The sequence below is a fragment of the Oncorhynchus keta genome, unplaced genomic scaffold, assembly GCF_023373465.1.
Source record: "Oncorhynchus keta strain PuntledgeMale-10-30-2019 unplaced genomic scaffold, Oket_V2 Un_contig_1027_pilon_pilon, whole genome shotgun sequence".
NCBI classification, from domain to species: domain Eukaryota; kingdom Metazoa; phylum Chordata; class Actinopteri; order Salmoniformes; family Salmonidae; genus Oncorhynchus; species Oncorhynchus keta.
Window position 1 is genome coordinate 160,001 of NW_026277059.1, and position 17,580 is coordinate 177,580.

General features: G+C 42.5%; 1 protein-coding gene across 1 annotated transcript in view; it reads left to right on the plus strand.

The window, feature by feature from the left end:
- LOC118372296 (A disintegrin and metalloproteinase with thrombospondin motifs 7) overlaps positions 1-17,580 on the plus strand; it is a 200,145-nt gene that overhangs the window by 51,223 nt on the left and 131,342 nt on the right. Inside the window, exons 8-9 of the mRNA XM_052500303.1 lie at positions 3,708-3,851; positions 17,129-17,273. Of these exons, the coding sequence (XP_052356263.1) occupies positions 3,708-3,851; positions 17,129-17,273 (289 nt within the window). The remainder of the gene's footprint in view (positions 1-3,707; positions 3,852-17,128; positions 17,274-17,580) is intronic.

Below are 17,580 nucleotides of genomic sequence, written 5' to 3' on the forward strand. Positions count from 1 at the left end.
GAGCTAGAGAGGTGTTTATCAGACCAGGAGTCATCCCATCTGCTGTGAAAGGTGACAGAGCTAGAGAGGTGTTTATCAGACCAGGAGACATCTCATCTGCTGTGAAAGGTGACAGAGCTAGAGAGGTGTTTATCAGACCAGGAGACATCCCATCTGCTGTGAAAGGTGACAGAGCTAGAGAGGTGTTTATCAGACCAGGAGACATCTCATCTGCTGTGAAAGGTGACAGAGCTAGAGTGGTGTTTGTCAGACTGAAAATGGAAAGATGAGACTTACGTACATGTGGGTTGTTTTGCTCTAGGACGACCACAGGCCACACAAGACTCATCTGAAGTCTGTTCAACCGACCTGCCAACTTCTGTCTGTAGCGTCCCAATAGTTGGGGCTACACACTAATATGACCCATCTGTGTAAAGGTGAGACTCTCACCAACATGTATAGTTCCAGTCAGAAGTTTGGACTCACCTACTCATTCAAGAGTTTTTCTTTATTTTTTGCCATTTTCTACATTGTAGAATAATAGTGAAGACATCAAAACTATTAAATAACTACATTATTCTATGTGTGTATATATTCTACAATGTAGAAAATAGTAAAAATAAAGAAAAACTCTTGAATGAGTAGGTGAGTCCAAACTTTTAACTTGTAGTTTACATACTTTAAACTTTTTACATGTGGGTTGTTTTGCTCTAGGATGCCCACATGCCCCACAAGACAACAATAAATGAATGGAAGTACAGTATATATGGAGACGCTTTAGTGACAAACAATTTCCTGATCTTTCTTCTGTCACACTCCGAACAAACTTCGTTTTGATATTTATTTGAGGACTATCTGTTTAAGCATGTAGTGAATCTGTTTTCAATGAGTTTCTATGGGTCAATAGCAGTAGAGGGGTGAGTTATTTTATGCAAATGTAAAGCCGTGGCCAAAAGTTTTGAGAATGACACAAATATTAATTTTCACAAAGTTTGCTGCCTCGGTGTCTTTAGATATTTTGGTCAGGTGTTACTATGGAATACTGAAGTATAATTACAAGCATTTAATTATTGACAATTACATGAAGTTGATGAAAAGAGTCAATATTTGCATTGTTGACCCTTCTTTTTCAAGACCTCTGCAATCCGCCCTGGCATGCTGTCAATTAACTTCTGGGCCACATCCTGACTGATGGCAGCCCATTATTGCATAATCAATGCTTGGAGTTTTTCAGAATTTGTGGGTTTTTGTTTGTCCACCCGCCTCTTGAGGATTGACCACAAGTTCTCAATGGGATTGAGTTCTGGGGAGTTTCCTGGCCATGGACCCAAAATATCGATGTTTTGTTCCCCAAGCCACTTAGTTATAGGTGCTCCATCATGCTGGAAAAGCCATTGTTCGTCACCAAACTGTTCCTGGATGGTTGGGAGAAGTTGCCCTCAGAGGATGTGTTGGTACCATTCTTTATTCATGGCTGTGTTCTTAGGCAAAATTGTGAGTGAGCCCACTCCCTTGGCTGAGAAGCAACCCCATACATGAATGGTCTCAGGATGCTTTACTATTGGCATGACGCAGGACTGATGGTAGCGCTCACCTTGTCTTGTCCGGACAAGCTTTTTTCCGGATGCCCCAAACAACCGCTCTCCTTGATGATCCGATAAATGGTTGATTTAGGTGCAATCTTACTGGCAGCAATATCTTTGCCTGTGGAGCCCTTTTTGTGCAAAGCAATGATGACGGCACATGTTTCCTTGCAGGTAACCATGGTTGACAGAGGAAGACAATGATTCCAAGCACCACTCTCCTTTTGAAGCTTCCAGTCTGTTATTCGAACTCAATCAGCATGACAGCGTGATCTCCAGCCTCACACCTGTGTTAACGAGCGAATCACTGACATGTCAGCTGGTCCTTTTGTGGCAGGGCTGAAATACAGTGGAATTTTGGGGGGGAATCAGTTCATTTGCATTGCAAAGAGGGACTTTGCAATTAATTGCAATTCATCTGATCACTCTTCATAACATTCTGGAGTATATGCAAATTGCCATCATTCAAACTGAGGCAGCAGACTTTGTGAAAATTAATATTTGTGTCATTCTCAATTTTTGGCCATGACTGTGTGCACATTTTATATAATCATGGTTGATAAAGGTTTGAAATAATTTGATGTTAAGATTGCTTGAACATATATGTTAAGTTGGTCTTGTAGCTTGATTGGCCAAGGAGCAGGACCACTTTTAACATCTACTGCTGTATTCCTATGGTACTCATTCAAACTAATGTTAAGTTCTGCAAATGTTTTATGGTTATAGTTAAAAAGTAAATTGTATAAAAACATTATTTGACAAGCAATAGAAGTATAGTGTAGAATTGGAATACTGTGATGCAAGTTAGTTAAGTCAGAAAACAAGTCGTGTAGCATACAAGTTAAATGAATTCGCTATGTGGTGCGTAGATCCAAATGCCCAATAAGAAAATGAAGGTCCACTCTTTTTGGATGAAGGTGATTGAAGATACATCTGTTTATTCCATTAGGGACAAACGTCTCACCCCGTCAGGTTTCATCAATGTCAATGAATGTCAAAGCCTTAATTCAAAGGGACTGGACCTTATCAATGCTGTGTATGAATGCAAAACCTAATAGAGTTTGATAGTAGTAGGAGGTCAACTCCAGTCAATGTATAGCATGTCTCTATACGTGTCCCACTTTCTTTTTTAAAGAGCTCTAACTGAACCAGTACTGACTTAGGCATTTGTTGGAAAGGGGCCCTTTACTACATACAACAACAGGGTATGTAAATACAATTAAAAGTGAGTTTGCCTCGTCTTTGAGGCTTCAGCCCTCGCCTTGGAGTCTTTAGACCATCACAGAGTGAAGTTGTGATATTGGTTGGTGGTGCCATATATTGCTAAGCCCCCTAGTGGGATTCAGATTGGTTTCTAAATACTCCGCTAAATACTCCGCTCAGTGGCCATAGGGGGTAAATGGGACTGGGTCGGTTAACACTTGTGTGAGATCCGTATGTCCGGCGACTGATGAAAGCAACCTGAGGCATTAGCTTAGCGGGCTATGCTACCCACTACAAAGACACCAAGACTGCTGCCAGACATGTTTGTCAAAGGATTTTGTGCGGTTTCCAAGGCAGGTTCTGGCAGCATTTGATGTGTCTCTTTGGTCTCTCTCTACTGTGTGAATGTGTACGTTCATACGTGTGCTTATTAAAGTGTGTGTCTAGGCAGCCTGCCTAGGCAGTGGCCTCTCAAAATACACTGCATCAGCTGTGTGTGTATATATATTGAGTGGACAAAATATTAGGAATGCCTGTTCTTTCCATGACGGATTGACCTGGTGAATCCAGGATCCCTTATTGATATCACCTGTTAAATCCACTTCAATCCATTAGTTAGGTGTCCCTAATGTTTTGTCCAGTCGGTGTATACTGTATATTTGAGAATGGATATTATATTGTATAGTTGTCCACTCACTGTGTTGTCTCTGTGTGTGTGTGTGTGTTTTGTGTTTTGTGTGTGTGTGTGTGTGTGTGTGTGTGTGTGTGTGTGTGTGTGTGTGTGTGTGTGTGTGTGTGTGTGTGTGTGTGTGTGTGTGTGTGTGTGTGTGTGTGTGTGTGTGTGTGTCTATATATTCCTATATATCTGTATACATGTCAAATTGTCCATGCAGGGCCCACTCACTCTCCCTTCTCTCTGTGGGATGTGCTTCTATGCCGCAGCTTTGGGATTCAGCATGATGGGAACGGCAATGACTGTGAGCCGATTGGGAAAAGACCTTTCATCATGTCTCCACAGCTCCTGTATGGCACCTCCACCCCCAGCTGGTCGCGCTGCAGCCGCCAGTATATCACCCGCTTCCTCGAGTGAGTTCTAATTCTATTGTCCCACACTGATGACCTCATCATTCTGTCTAAGTTTCTCCCTGTTTCTCTCTCACACTTTGTAATGATAATGCAAATGATAGTATATAGAAAACCATACAATGCACCATTCAATCAGGCTGAAATGAACTGATGGGGTTTTAATGCAATGTTCCCAAAGGAAAACAGAATGCAAACATAGTGAGAAAATGATCTGTTGTTCTCTTTCTGCCTCTCTCTCCGTCTCCATCTGTTTTTCTCTCTTTTATTCTCTCTCTCGCTCTTCTCTCCTCATCCCCTTCAAACCACTTTACCTGTCTCTTTCCAGTCTCTAACTCCCTATTCTACAATCCCACTCATCATTTGTGCCACTGATGGCCCTTGAATCCATAACACAACTACACCCCAATAAGGACCTGATGGAATATGTACCGGATATATGCACTGATTTATGAGTGTATTCTAATTGTCCCATTGGTCTCTTTGTTCCATGTTGCTTGATGCTTTCAAATTGAGCAGTTCCACCAATGATGTATCCACTTTCAATCTACCATCTACCCAGATAGCCTGGATATGAGAGGGTTGTATGTGGATGGTACTTAGAATGTTTCAATCACAGATCAATAGACAAAAACCTCCATCACTGCTTACAATCTATCTGAGACTCAGAGACAAGCAACAGAGACGTGTTTGGTTCCTAAGTAAACCAAGATAAAGGATCTATTTCAATACATCATACACCCTTTCCGGTCATAGGTTTGTGTCCATAAAATATGTTATTTGTTATTTTCTAAGACATTACTGTGTCTCCATCTTAATGCAAACATACTGAAAGATGTCACACTACAACAGACATGCTTTCTGCTTTATTTGTGATTTTGCAGTGTGAAAAATACCTCTTGTCAGCTCCATCAGCTTCAGGAGGATCGTACACTGCACTTTCTGAGGCTTAGACAGACACAATAGTCTCTTGTAGTGATGATGCATGCCTCTTATATAGAACCCTAGATAGCAGTGCCAAATAGAACCCTAGTTGGCAACACCATATAGAACCCTAGTTGGCAACGCTATATAGAACCCTAGCTGGCAGCGCCATATAGAACCCTAGCTGGCAATGCCACATAGAACCGTAGTTGGCAATGCCATATAGAACCCTAGCTGGCAGCGCCATATAAAACCCTAGTTGGCAACGCCACATAGAACCGTAGTTGGCAACGCCATATAGAACCCTAGTTGGCAGCGCCATATAGAACACTAGCTGGCAGCACCATATAGAACCCTAGTTAGCAGCGCCATATAGAACCCAAGTTGGCAGCACCATATAGAACACTAGCTGGCAGCGCCATATAGAAACCTAGTTGGCAGCGCCATATAGAACCCTCGCTAGCAGCGCCAAATAGAACCCTAGCGAGCAGTGCCAAATAGAACCCTAGCTAGCAGCGTCATATGGAACCCTAGCTAGCAGCGTCATTTGGAACCCTAGCTAGCAGCGTCATTTGGAACCCTAGCTAGCAGCGCCATATGGAACCCTAGCTGGCAGCGCCATTGGAACCCTAGCTAGCAGCGCCATTGGAACCCTAGCTAGCAGCTTCATATGGAACCCTAGCTAGCAGCGTCATTTGGAACCCTAGCTAGCAGCGTCATTTGGAACCCAAGCTAGCAGCGTCATTTGGAACCCTAGCTAGCAGCGTCATTTGGAACCCTAGCTAGCAGCGTCATTTGGAACCCTAGCTAGCAGCGTCATTTGGAACCCTAGCCGGCAGCGCCATATGGAACCCTAGCTGGCAGCGCCATTGGAACCCTAGCTAGCAGCGTCATATGGAACCCTAGCTAGCAGGGTCATATGGAACCCTAGCTAGCAGCGCCATATGGAACCCTAGCTGGCAGCGCCATTGGAACCCTAGCTAGCAGCGCCATATGGAAGCCTAGCTAGCAGGGTCATATGGAACCCTAGCTAGCAGCGCCATATGGAACCCTAGCTGGCAGCGCCATTGGAACCCTAGCTGGCAGCGCCATTGGAACCCTAGCTGGCAGCGTCATATGGAACCCTAGCTAGCAGCGTCATTTGGAACCCTAGGTAGCAGCGTCATTTGGAACCCTAGCTAGCAGCGTCATATGGAACCCTAGCTAGCAGCGTCATTTGGAACCCTAGCTAGCAGCGTCATTTGGAACCCTAGCCGGCAGCGCCATATGGAACCCTAGCTGGCAGCGCCATTGGAACCCTAGCTAGCAGCGCAGAACCCTAGTCATATGGAACCCTAGCTAGCAGCGTCATTTGGAACCCTAGCTGGCAGCGCCATATGGAACCCTAGCTAGCAGCGCCATATGGAAGCCTAGCTAGTAGCGTCATATGGAACCCTAGCTAGCAGCGTCATATGGAACCCCAGCTAGCAGGGTCATATGGAACCCTTACGTAGCAGCGTCATATGGAACCCTAGCTAGCAGCGCCATATAGAACCCTAGCTAGCAGCGCCAAATAGAACCCTAGCTGGCAGCGCCATTGGAACCCTAGCTGGCAGTGCCAAATAGAACCCTAGCTAGCAGCACCAAATAGAACCCTAGCTTGCAGCGCCAAATAGAACCCTAGCTAGCGGCGCCAAATAGAACGCTAGCTAGCGGCGCCATATGGAACCCTCATTCTTCTCTGCGGATCCTCTCAAGCTCTGTCAGGTTGGATGGGGAGCGTTGCTGCACAGCTATTTTCAGTCCGGGCTCTGGCTGGGCCACTCAAGGACATTCAGAGGCTTGTCCCGAAGCCATTCCTGCATTGTCTTGGCTGTATGCTTAGGGTCTTTGGGGAGAAGGTTCACCTTCCAAAAAGACAATCTGAGGTCCTGAGCAGATTGGTGCCTTTCTTTAGGTGCCTTTTGGTCATGTGCCTTTTACTGAGGAGTGGCTTCTGTCTGACCACTCAACCATAAAGGCCAGATTGATGGAGTGTTGCAGAGATGGTTGTCCTTCTGGAAGGTTCTACCATCTCCACAGAGGAACTCTGGAGCTCTGTCAGAGTGACCACCAGGTTCTTTGTAACCTCCCTGACCAAGGCCCTTCTCCCCCGATTGCTCAATTTGGCCGGGTTGATCCAAAACATAAAGCAAAATTTACAATGGAATGGTTCAAAAATAAACATATCCAGGTGTTAGAATGGCCAAGTCAAAGTCCAGACCTGAATCCAATCGAGAATCTGTGGAAAGAACTGAAAACTGCTGTTCACAAATGCTCTCCATCCAACCTCACTGAGCTCGAGCTGTTTTGCAAGGAGGAATGGGAAAAAATGTCAGTCTCTCGATGTGCAAAACTGATAGAGACATACCCCAAGCGACTTACAGCTGTAATCGCAGCAAAAGGTGGCGCTACAACGTATTAACTTAAGGAGGCTGAATAATCTTGCACGGCCAATTTTTCAGTTTTTGACTTGTTAAAAAAGTTTGAAATATCCAATAAATGTCGTTCCACTTCATGATTGTGTCCCACTTGTTGTTGATTCTTCACAAAAAAATACAGTTTTATATCTTTATGTTTGAAGCCTGAAATGTGGAAAAAGGTCGCAACGTTCAAGGGGGACGAATACTTTCGCAAGGCACTGTATGTTTCTCTCCTATTTCTTCATGTTTCTCTCTCTCCTCCTATTTCTTCATATATTTCTCTCTCTCCTATTTCTTCATATATTTCTCTCTCTCCTATTTCTTCATATATTTCTCTCTCCTATTTCTTCATATATTTCTCTCTCTCCTATTTCTTCATATATTTCTCTCTCTCCTATTTCTTCATATATTTCTCTCTCTCCTATTTCTTCATATATTTCTCTCTCCTATTTCATCATATATTTCACTTTCCTATTCCTTCATATATTTCTCTCTCTCCTATTTCTTCATATATTTCTCTCTCTCCTATTTCTTTATATATTTCTCTCTCCTATTTCATCATATATTTCTCTCTCCTATTTCATCATATTTCTCTCTCCTATTTCATCATATATTTCTCTCCTATTTCTTCATATTTCTCTCTCCTATTTCTTCATATATTTCTCTCTCCTATTTCTTCATATATTTCTCTCTCCTATTTCATCATATATTTCTCTCCTATTTCTTCATATTTCTCTCTCTCCTATTTCTTCATATATTTCTCTCTCCTATTTCATCATATATTTCTCTCTCCTATTTCTTCATATTGCTCTCTCTCCTATTTCTTCATATTTCTCTCTCTCCTATTTCTTCATATTTCTCTCTCTCCTATTTCTTCATATTTCTCTCTCTCCTATTTCTTCATATTTCTCTCTCTCCTATTTCTTCATATTTCTCTCTCTCCGATTTCTTCATATATTTCTTCATATATTTCTCTCTCTCTTCTACATCTTTTACATCCCATCTTCTCCTCCTCTTCCTCCATTTGTCATATTTCCCCCCCTCCTCTTCCTCTCATCTCTTCCTGCTCCCACCACAAGAGCACGATTGTGCGGTTCCTCAGGGCGCAGTACTCAGTCCTATTTGTCTGACTTTGAGCTGTAGGTGTTAGTTAAATGTGGAATGTGGAAGGGCAGGCTGAGACATGGGGTTCAGATGGTTATCCTACAGATGGGCCGAGGACAGAGAAAGTAGCTCTCCAACAATGTCTAGACTAGATTGTTTGAAGGGGGGTTGGAGGTTGGAAGGAGAGGCGGGGGTTACAAAAAAGCTTTTCATGTGTGTAATTGCAATGAAAAGGAATCTGCAAATTGCAGCGAGGACAATGATTGCCTTCTGCTTGATTGTGAGTGGGCAAGACTTCTAAGACTTAAGCTGTAAATTAACACGCACCATGCAGTGTGTCAATTGTTTTACTGTTTGAAAGGTGAATGACGTTTTCACTGGTGTTACATAAGTTCAGACATTCGTATTGTTGACGCTGATCGATTTTGATTTATTTTAGCTAGCGACTTGACTATTGAAAATATTAGCATTCTTTGTGTGGAATTTTCGGCAGCGTAGCCTAGTGGTTAGAGCGTTGGACTAGTAACCGGAAGGTTGCGAGTTCAAACCCCCGAGCTGACAAGGTACAAATCTGTCGTTCTGCCCCTGAACAGGCAGTTAACCCACTGTTCCCAGGCCGTCATTGAAAATAAGAATGTGTTCTTAACTGACTTGCCTGGTTAAATAAAGGTAAAATAAAAAAATAAAAAAAAAAAAGTATAGAGTTTATAAATCACCACAGCATAAACTTCTCCTGGACAGCACAAGTGTTTTTCTTTCACAAAGGCATCAGATGTCAGTTCTCCCTCTAAACCTCTATTCAGTGGACCCATGCAGCCATAGTCACTCATGGAGAACAATTTAATTGCTGTTGCATAGTGGTCAATATCATGTCATCCCAAATGCGTCATCATTATATGTATGCATCATTAACCTCCTGGCTATTGAAGTCTCATTGAAGATGTGTACTGTACTGTAGGTTAAGCAGCTTTAACAGATGTTGAGTCAAATATTCCCCTCCTTTTTGAAATACTGCATCTAAAGTTACAAAGAAAAGCTTTGCCCTTGGATGAACCAGTTTATCAAGGTTTGCATTTTAGAATCAAGGACAATAATAAGTATTAGGGGATTTTTAGTCCATAAATCCCAATACTATTGTCCATTATTGGATGCACAGCATAAACATTTCACAGAAATGCTAGCGCCTTCTATCATACATTTCATTAGCTAGTTGTTAAATGGTCTTTAGTTTTGACGACTTGATATTTTTAAACAAGGCACACATACAAAAGTATGCAGTTGATTAAGAATCAGTAGATAAACACAAAGTTTCCGACTTATTTTCATGTTTTCCTCTATCATAGTGTTTGGCAGGATACATTTTTAAAATGTAAAATGGCAAGTCAGTCTTCAGTAGTCGCTACTGTGGTCCAGAGTGTAATATAGGGTCACTTGTTCAGCTCTGAAAGCATTCTGTGGAATTCTCCCCAACTACATTACTAGGCATGTTGTGATTTTTCCTGCAGCTGTGAGGTGCAGCTGGCCAACACCACCTTATAGCTCCTCCAGATGATCTAGGCCCTGTATTCAAAAAGTGATTCAGAGTAGGAGTTCTGATCTACGATCAGTTTGTCCTTTTAGATAATGCTGACTAAGACCAGGTGGACCTGATCCTAGATCAGCAGTCCTATTTTGAGACACTTGGGAATACAGGCCCTAAGCTTTGTAGGCGTAATCCATCTCGCCAGCTTGTCCTTTTTTATGATATTTTACCAGATCATCTCAGCTTTCAAGCTCACAGCTCCAAAGTGGCCATTTTGTTTCTCGACTGGGTGCATGGGGTTCATTGAATGAAGTACATTTGAACTCAAATCTATGGAATATGTTGAAATTAGTGTCATGGAGCCTATTGAAGGAATTCACCCTATCTCGTTGCCATTCTTGATTGCCTGATAGTGAAATAAGTCATTTTCATATTTTGCGTGTGAATCTGGCTGTTGCTAGGTAGAACAAAATTCCAATGGATTGCTTAGTTTCAGTTAAGCCTTATTCATCACTACTCACAACAAAATCAGTTGTATAAGCGTATTTATCATGAATGATGTCATAATCTGTAGGGGTGGCAGGTAGCTTAGTGGTTAGAGCGTTGGGCCAGTAACCGGAAGGGTGCTAGATAGAATCCCCGAGCTGACAAGGTAAAAATCTGTCGTTCTGCCCCTGAACAAGGCAGTTAACCCACTGTACCTTGGCCGTCATTGTAAATAAGAATTTGTTCTTAACTGACTTGTAAAAAAAATAGCATGTTATTGTATTGGTTTGGATTGATGTGGTGTCTACACTGTGAAGTACTTTCAAATGCGTCATTGTATAACTGTTGCTTCAGAAATGCAAAACATATTTGTTAGAGTTGAAATCACAAGCATATATTAATAGGTTATTTCAGGTGAAATACTACGTAAGTGGCCCAGACAGAGTTTACTGAAGCAGGATATTGTAATGGCCTTTAACCATAGTTTTATAAATTAATTACAAAGACACCTGTTGTAAAAGTAATGGTTTAAACATTCTGTGCCGAATCTGTCCGGCTCAAATGTAATAACCCACCATACTGCAGGCAATAAAACACGTGAACTTGAACTAGCCTAGTGCTCCAGTAGGCTCCAATGTGACTGAATAGTGTCTGAGGGATGAAATTGGACATCAGCGTTGAGATTTGCTCACTGAGTTCCACACAGCTTTTTACATTGTTAGGAGAGAAACTAGCCTGGTCTTAGATCTTTGTACCGTCTTGCCAACTCCTGTGGTCATTGTTTAGCGTGACAATGACCATACAAGTCGGCGATACAGCACAAACAGATCTGGGACCATGCTTGAGAGAAAGAGGCCTGCTGGGAGGATTTGAGTCTTGATAGCAGTTCCACTTGCTGCTATGATCACACCTCACCAATTACTGGGTCAGAATCAGTGGCCTGGGCTGTGATGCAGAGAAAACATAATTGAATCCAATAACATGGTAGCCTGCCAAGGGTACAAATTATCCTTTTCTCTATTCACAGAGCTTTCAGACTAATCAGTGTGACTGAAAGCAGAAGAACTGGTCTTGATTGAACACTTCAATAGTTTTATTGAATACCTTTACCCTCTCTCGATGGAGTTGTGTTCTGGCTGCCTCAGGATCTCTTCTAATCTGTTATTGTGTTGCTTGATGGCAGTAATTTGAAAGCAGTTGAACAGACGCCAGTCACAGTCACTTATGATCATGTGTTTTTTTATATACTTTAAGTAAACAGGAAAGTCCTGTTGCTTTAGAAGTTTGTTTTATTTGGCCTGGTCAAGGGTCACGCATCTTGTTATATTGTCCATATTTTGGTCAATTGGACAAGCAGCTGGACTTCTGCTTATGAGAACAGCAATGTGTGTTCTTCTGTAAAAGCTCAGCTGTGCCATACTGTTGCTGTGGAGTTGTGACCTTATTGTCCTTATCTACTCTCTCCCTTGGCTGCATGTTGGATTATGTAAAATTGTACCACTGTACCTAAAACTATCTGCCCACATTTGAATGAGTCTTCCTCCCGTCCAGTGTTTCCTCTGGAAACATATGTAGCAGTGGGGGGAAAGGTCACCACACCCACCCCCTATTTTGGGTCATTTTTATGTTGGACTGAGAAGCTCCGTTCTGGTGACTTTTTAAAAGGACATTCTACTCTAAAATGAATGAAAATACATTGAATAATGCACACTCCATATAAAATATAATTTACACCTTCAGAAATGAGAGACAAATAATGTATTGGTCAAATTGTTTAAAAACAATCATTTTACCATATTGGTCCATGCATATGCACCGTCCATATTATTAGGTATGCTATTATCAGTAAGCATTATCTCCTGTAGCCCATCGGATGCAGCATTGTGGCTATAAATAAATAGGCTGAAGCATGGAGTTGCCTACAGTATCTGCATTTACCCCATTGGGCTAATCATTGGGCGAGTTCGTTTTGCATGGTCCGGTGCCGGGTAGGCAGAGTTTGTACATTTTTACACCATTCCATTGGCTCTCCACTCACACGGGGCAGCCATGCCAAACGAACTCGCCTATGAGTAGAGTCTCAGGTGTGCCGCAAGAAAATGAGCTGGCGGGTGAAATGAAAACATTCTTTCAACGCATTGGTTGGCTCGTGGTTCAGAACAATTACATTGGTTGGCTCGTGGTTCAGAACAATTACATTGGTTAGATCGTGTTTCAGAACAATTACATTGGTTAGCTCGTGGTTCAGAACAATTACATTGGTTAGATCGTGGTTCAGAACAATTACATTGGTTGGCTCGTGGTTCAGAACAATTACATTGGTTGGCTCGTGGTTCAGAACAATTACATTGGTTGGCTCGTGGTTCGGAACAATTACATTGGTTGGCTCGTGGTTCGGAACAATTACATTGGTTGGCTCGTGGTTCAGAACAATTACATTGGTTGGCTCGTGGTTCAGAACAATTACATTGGTTGGCTCGTGGTTCGGAACAATTACATTGGTTGGCTCGTGGTTCAGAACAATTACATTGGTTGGCTCGTGGTTCAGAACAATTACATTGGTTGGCTCGTGGTTCGGAACAATTACATTGGTTGGCTCGTGGTTCGGAACAATTACATTGGTTGGCTCGTGGTTCAGAACAATTACATTGGTTGGCTCGTGGTTTAGAACAATTACATTGGTTGGCTCGTGATTCAGAACAATTACATTGGTTGGCTCGTGGTTCAGAACAATTACATTGGTTGGCTCGTGGTTCAGAACAATTACATTGGTTGGCTCGTGGTTCAGAACAATTACATTGGTTGGCTCGTGGTTCAGAACAATTACATTGGTCTGAAACATTTTAAATCAAGATAATACACTTTTAAAAATGTTAATCAATATCATACACTTAAAAATGTTTAAATCAAGATAATACACCTTTAAAAATATTAATCAATATCATACACTTAAAAAAAACAGGAGCTTGTTGTGTAGCATTGTGTTGTGAATTCCATTATGTGAGCAGCGAGGCAGACATAAGGCTACCAACCATGCATTGAGAGTGTGGAGCCGGGAACAGTCCGTTATTTGTGTGGTGTGAAAACATTCTAATTTGTCCAAATGCAGAGCTTATGTTCCCTCTTCCCACGTGAGAATACGACATGTTGACTTTCCCTGGATAGCCGAGCTCACCCTTAAACGGCTACCATAGGCCTCTCCGGATAAATAGAAATAAAGGTTATTATCAGGGCAGGGGTGCAACTTTGGTTTTAGAAATGGGGAGGGACATAACTATATTATTATAATTATTATTTGTGTTTAAAAAATACAAATGTTTTTTATTATTATTATTATTTTTAATTATTTGTATATTTATTATTTGTATATTTTCATCCAGTCTGATAAACTCTCCAAACAGCCTACCCGACCGCTCGGAGGCGTCCACGTGGTCCTAAAGCACACCGCTGCCTCCCTTTGTATCACATTCCAATGATAAAACTGGGGGGGGGGACGACAAAAATGTAATTCCTGAATGTGGGGGGCATGTTGCGCCCCTGGATAAGGTTATAGGCTACAGCACCATTGTGGAAACAGGTGCTGCGAGAGTGAAATGAACATGGTAGATTGTTACACAGCCTGCACTAAGTGATTGTTGCACAGCCTGCACTAAGTGATTGTTGCACAGCCTGCACTAAGTGATTGTTGCACAGCCTGCACTAAGTGATCGTTACACAGCCTGCACTAAGTGATTGTTACACAGCCTGCACTAAGTGATTGTTGCACAGCCTGCACTAAGTGATTGTTACACAGCCTGCACTAAGTGATTGTTACACAGCCTGCACTAAGTGATTGTTGCACAGCCTGCACTAAGTGATTGTTGCACAGCCTGCACTAAGTGATTGTTACACAGCCTGCACTAAGTGATTGTTACACAGCCTGCACTAAGTGATTGTTACACAGCCTGCACTAAGTGATTGTTACACAGCCTGCACTAAGTGATTGTTGCACAGCCTGCACTAAGTGATCGTTACACAGCCTGCACTAAGTGATTGTTACACAGCCTGCACTAAGTGATTGTTGCACAGCCTGCACTAAGTGATTGTTACACAGCCTGCAGTAAGTGATTGTAACACAGCCTGCACTAAGTGATTGTTACACAGCCTGCACTAAGTGATTGTTACACAGCCTGCACTAAGTGATTGTAACACAGCCTGCACTAAGTGATTGTTACACGGCCTGCACTAAGTGATTGTTACACGGCCTGCACTAAGTGATTGTTACACGGCCTGCACTAAGTGATTGTTACACAGCCTGCACTAAATGCAAGCAAGGTAAGACCATTTTCCTCAAATAAGTGTTAATTATTACATTAATTCATGCTTAGACGATGCATAGGCCATATAAAATGGTGTGGTTGGCAAGAGTTTGAGTAGCCTACTAAAATACATTAAGCCTATTTGTAGCCTATATTTGATTCTGGGAATTCTCTCCCTATGGCACTCGTAACTTGAATGCGCCTGTAAAGGAATATTTATCTTGCATAGAACACACAGCAACAAGCCGACTGGTACTGCTTTCAAACATGATTTATGCTATATTGCCTCCCCCTTTCATCCATTACAAACATATGTTGGGCGTCTATTTAAATAAATCCATTGTAAATATACACCATCAAAAATAAATCCATTATTCATTTGTTTAGGCAGGTCCTAAGAAACATTAAAAGACTAATAACATGTATTTGTAAAAAAAAAATGTCATGGCATATTTTGAGTTTCATTATGTTAGGCTGCTGGTTGGTGGCATGCACACAAAATCAATAGTTTTGTCCATTAAACAAATATTTTTCCCACACAACTTGCATCATGGCAATGTGTGGAACTGCTGTCATATAAAAACATGTGATATTTTATGTTTAATGCAGGCCCATGCTTTTTGGATCTCTTTCCTAATCTGGTTGTCAGGGAGCAGCGCAGGGTCTTACATTGAGAGTATCTTCATCATGTTACCCACAGAAAATAATACCAATCTATATATTTTCAAAAGCATTTGAAAATTCTAGTGTTCATATTTCACAACCTTTGCAGGCTTTTAGAGTTGCCTATATCCAACACCAGAGGTATTCAACTCTTACCTTATGAGGTCCGGAGCCTGCTGGTCCTCTGTTCTACTGTACCTGATAATGAATTGCACCCACCTGGTGTCCCAAGTCTAAATCAGTCCCTGGTTGTCAGACTTTTCTAATCATTACTCGTTTTGTTGGCAGATGTGGACCGCTCCAGCATGTTAAAAGTATGCCCAGGCAGAAATGATGCATACTAATATAAAATCAATCACAGAATTAAAACTGTTCCAATACTAGGATTTGTAAATGTCCCTTATGGAGATAGATTGGACCCCCATAAAAGGGGGATTGACTCATTGATCGTTTTGTTCATGTGATAGAATGCCTGCTGTACTCATGTGGTTCCAGCTTGGCATTTTGACTGAGCTGGAGTTGACTTCTAACGATCGGTTTGACTGTGACGCCTGCTTGATTCTGTGTCATGCAGACAGCTCTCTAAATTCTGTTAGCCTCCTGTCAGCTTTTTTACATGGAGACCTTGTCAACGCCGTCACTGTCTACTCAGTCACATACAGCCCTGTCAACTATGAAATATATGGCCCATTAAAATGAGGCTCAATCATATTTAAGCCCCCTCCATTTTGTTCCAGCCTTAAAGGGATAGTTTGGGATTTGTCAATTGTATTTATCCTTTATTTAACTAGGCAAGTTTGTTAAGAAAATATTCTTATTTACAATGATGGCCTACCCCGGCCAAACCCTAACCCCGGCCAAACCCTAACCCGGACAACACTGGGCCAATTGTGCGCCGCCATATGGGACTGCCCATCACGGCTGGTTGTGATACAGCCTGGAATCGAACCAGGGTCTGTAGTGACACCTCTAGAAATGAGATGCAGTACCTTAGACCGCTGCACCACTTGGGAGCCCCAAAACAAGAAGACTGATAATGAAGCATGTTATCTATTTTACCAGAGTCCAATGAAGTCTTGGATACCATTTTTATGTCTGTCTGGTATGAAGGAAGTTAAGAGGTACTTTCACGAGCCAATGCTAACTACTGTTAGCACTAGCTTAGCCAGGCTATCAGTTTTTTCACTAAGCTAGTAAGCATTGGCTCGCAAAAGTGTCTCTAACTTCCTTCATACTGGACGCAGAGTCATAAAAATGGTATCCAAGAGTTCATCTGAAGTAGATAACTGTGACAATACAGAGGCGGATGCAAGATGCAAGCAACGATGGTTTAATGAATACAGTTTACAACAGCAACAGGACAGACAGACTGTACTCAGACGGAATCCGACCCAGGGACTAGGGCGCATCTTCCAATGATAGCGTGCTGAGAAATCCAGGGGAGTGTGTCCGGATGGGTAGGAAGGAGCACAGCAGATAATCCACACAAGGGCGGCGAGAGAAGAGCACAGACACACGACACAACCTCAGGGAAGTAACAACGATCTGACAACAAGAAACACTGGTTACAGAACATATAAAGGGAAGATAAGTGGTTCCAGCTGGCGCAGACAATCAGGCCGAGATTGGGAACCACGCCCACACAAACACGGGAGAGAGAGAGAGAGAGAGAGAGAAAGAGAAAGAGAGGCAGTGGATTCATGAACCGTGACAATAACATGCTCATTGCCAAAATCCTAAACTATCCATTTAATAACACATCTTTTCAGGATCTCCATGTGTGCATGTTTCACTATAATGCGTTTGTCTGACCACCCTGTTGTTGTGGTTGTTCCTCCTCAGTCGAGGCTGGGGCTGGTGCCTGGATGACCCCCCCATACGGGACGTGCTGGATCTGAACTCTGTTCCCCCCGGGGTCCTGTACAGTGCTGCCCACCAGTGCCGCCTACAGTACGGCTCTGGATCCCTGCTCTGTGACGACGTGGACGTAAGACCCCTGAATCTGAACCAATACTTGTCTGTTTCTTCAGCATACTCCTGCTATCTGCATATCCCTCCATGGTGTGTCCCCTCTGTCCCACAACCCTCAGCACAGTTCTCCCCTTCTCCCTTCTCCTCTTGTCCTCTCTGTCCTACAACCCTCATCACAGCTCTCCCCTTCTCACTTCTCCTCTTGTCCTCTGTTCTACAACCCTCATCACAGCTCTCCCCTTCTCACTTCTCCTCTTGTCCTCTCTGTCCTACAACCCTCATCACAGCTCTCCCCTTCTCACTTCTCTTGTCCTCTGTTCTAC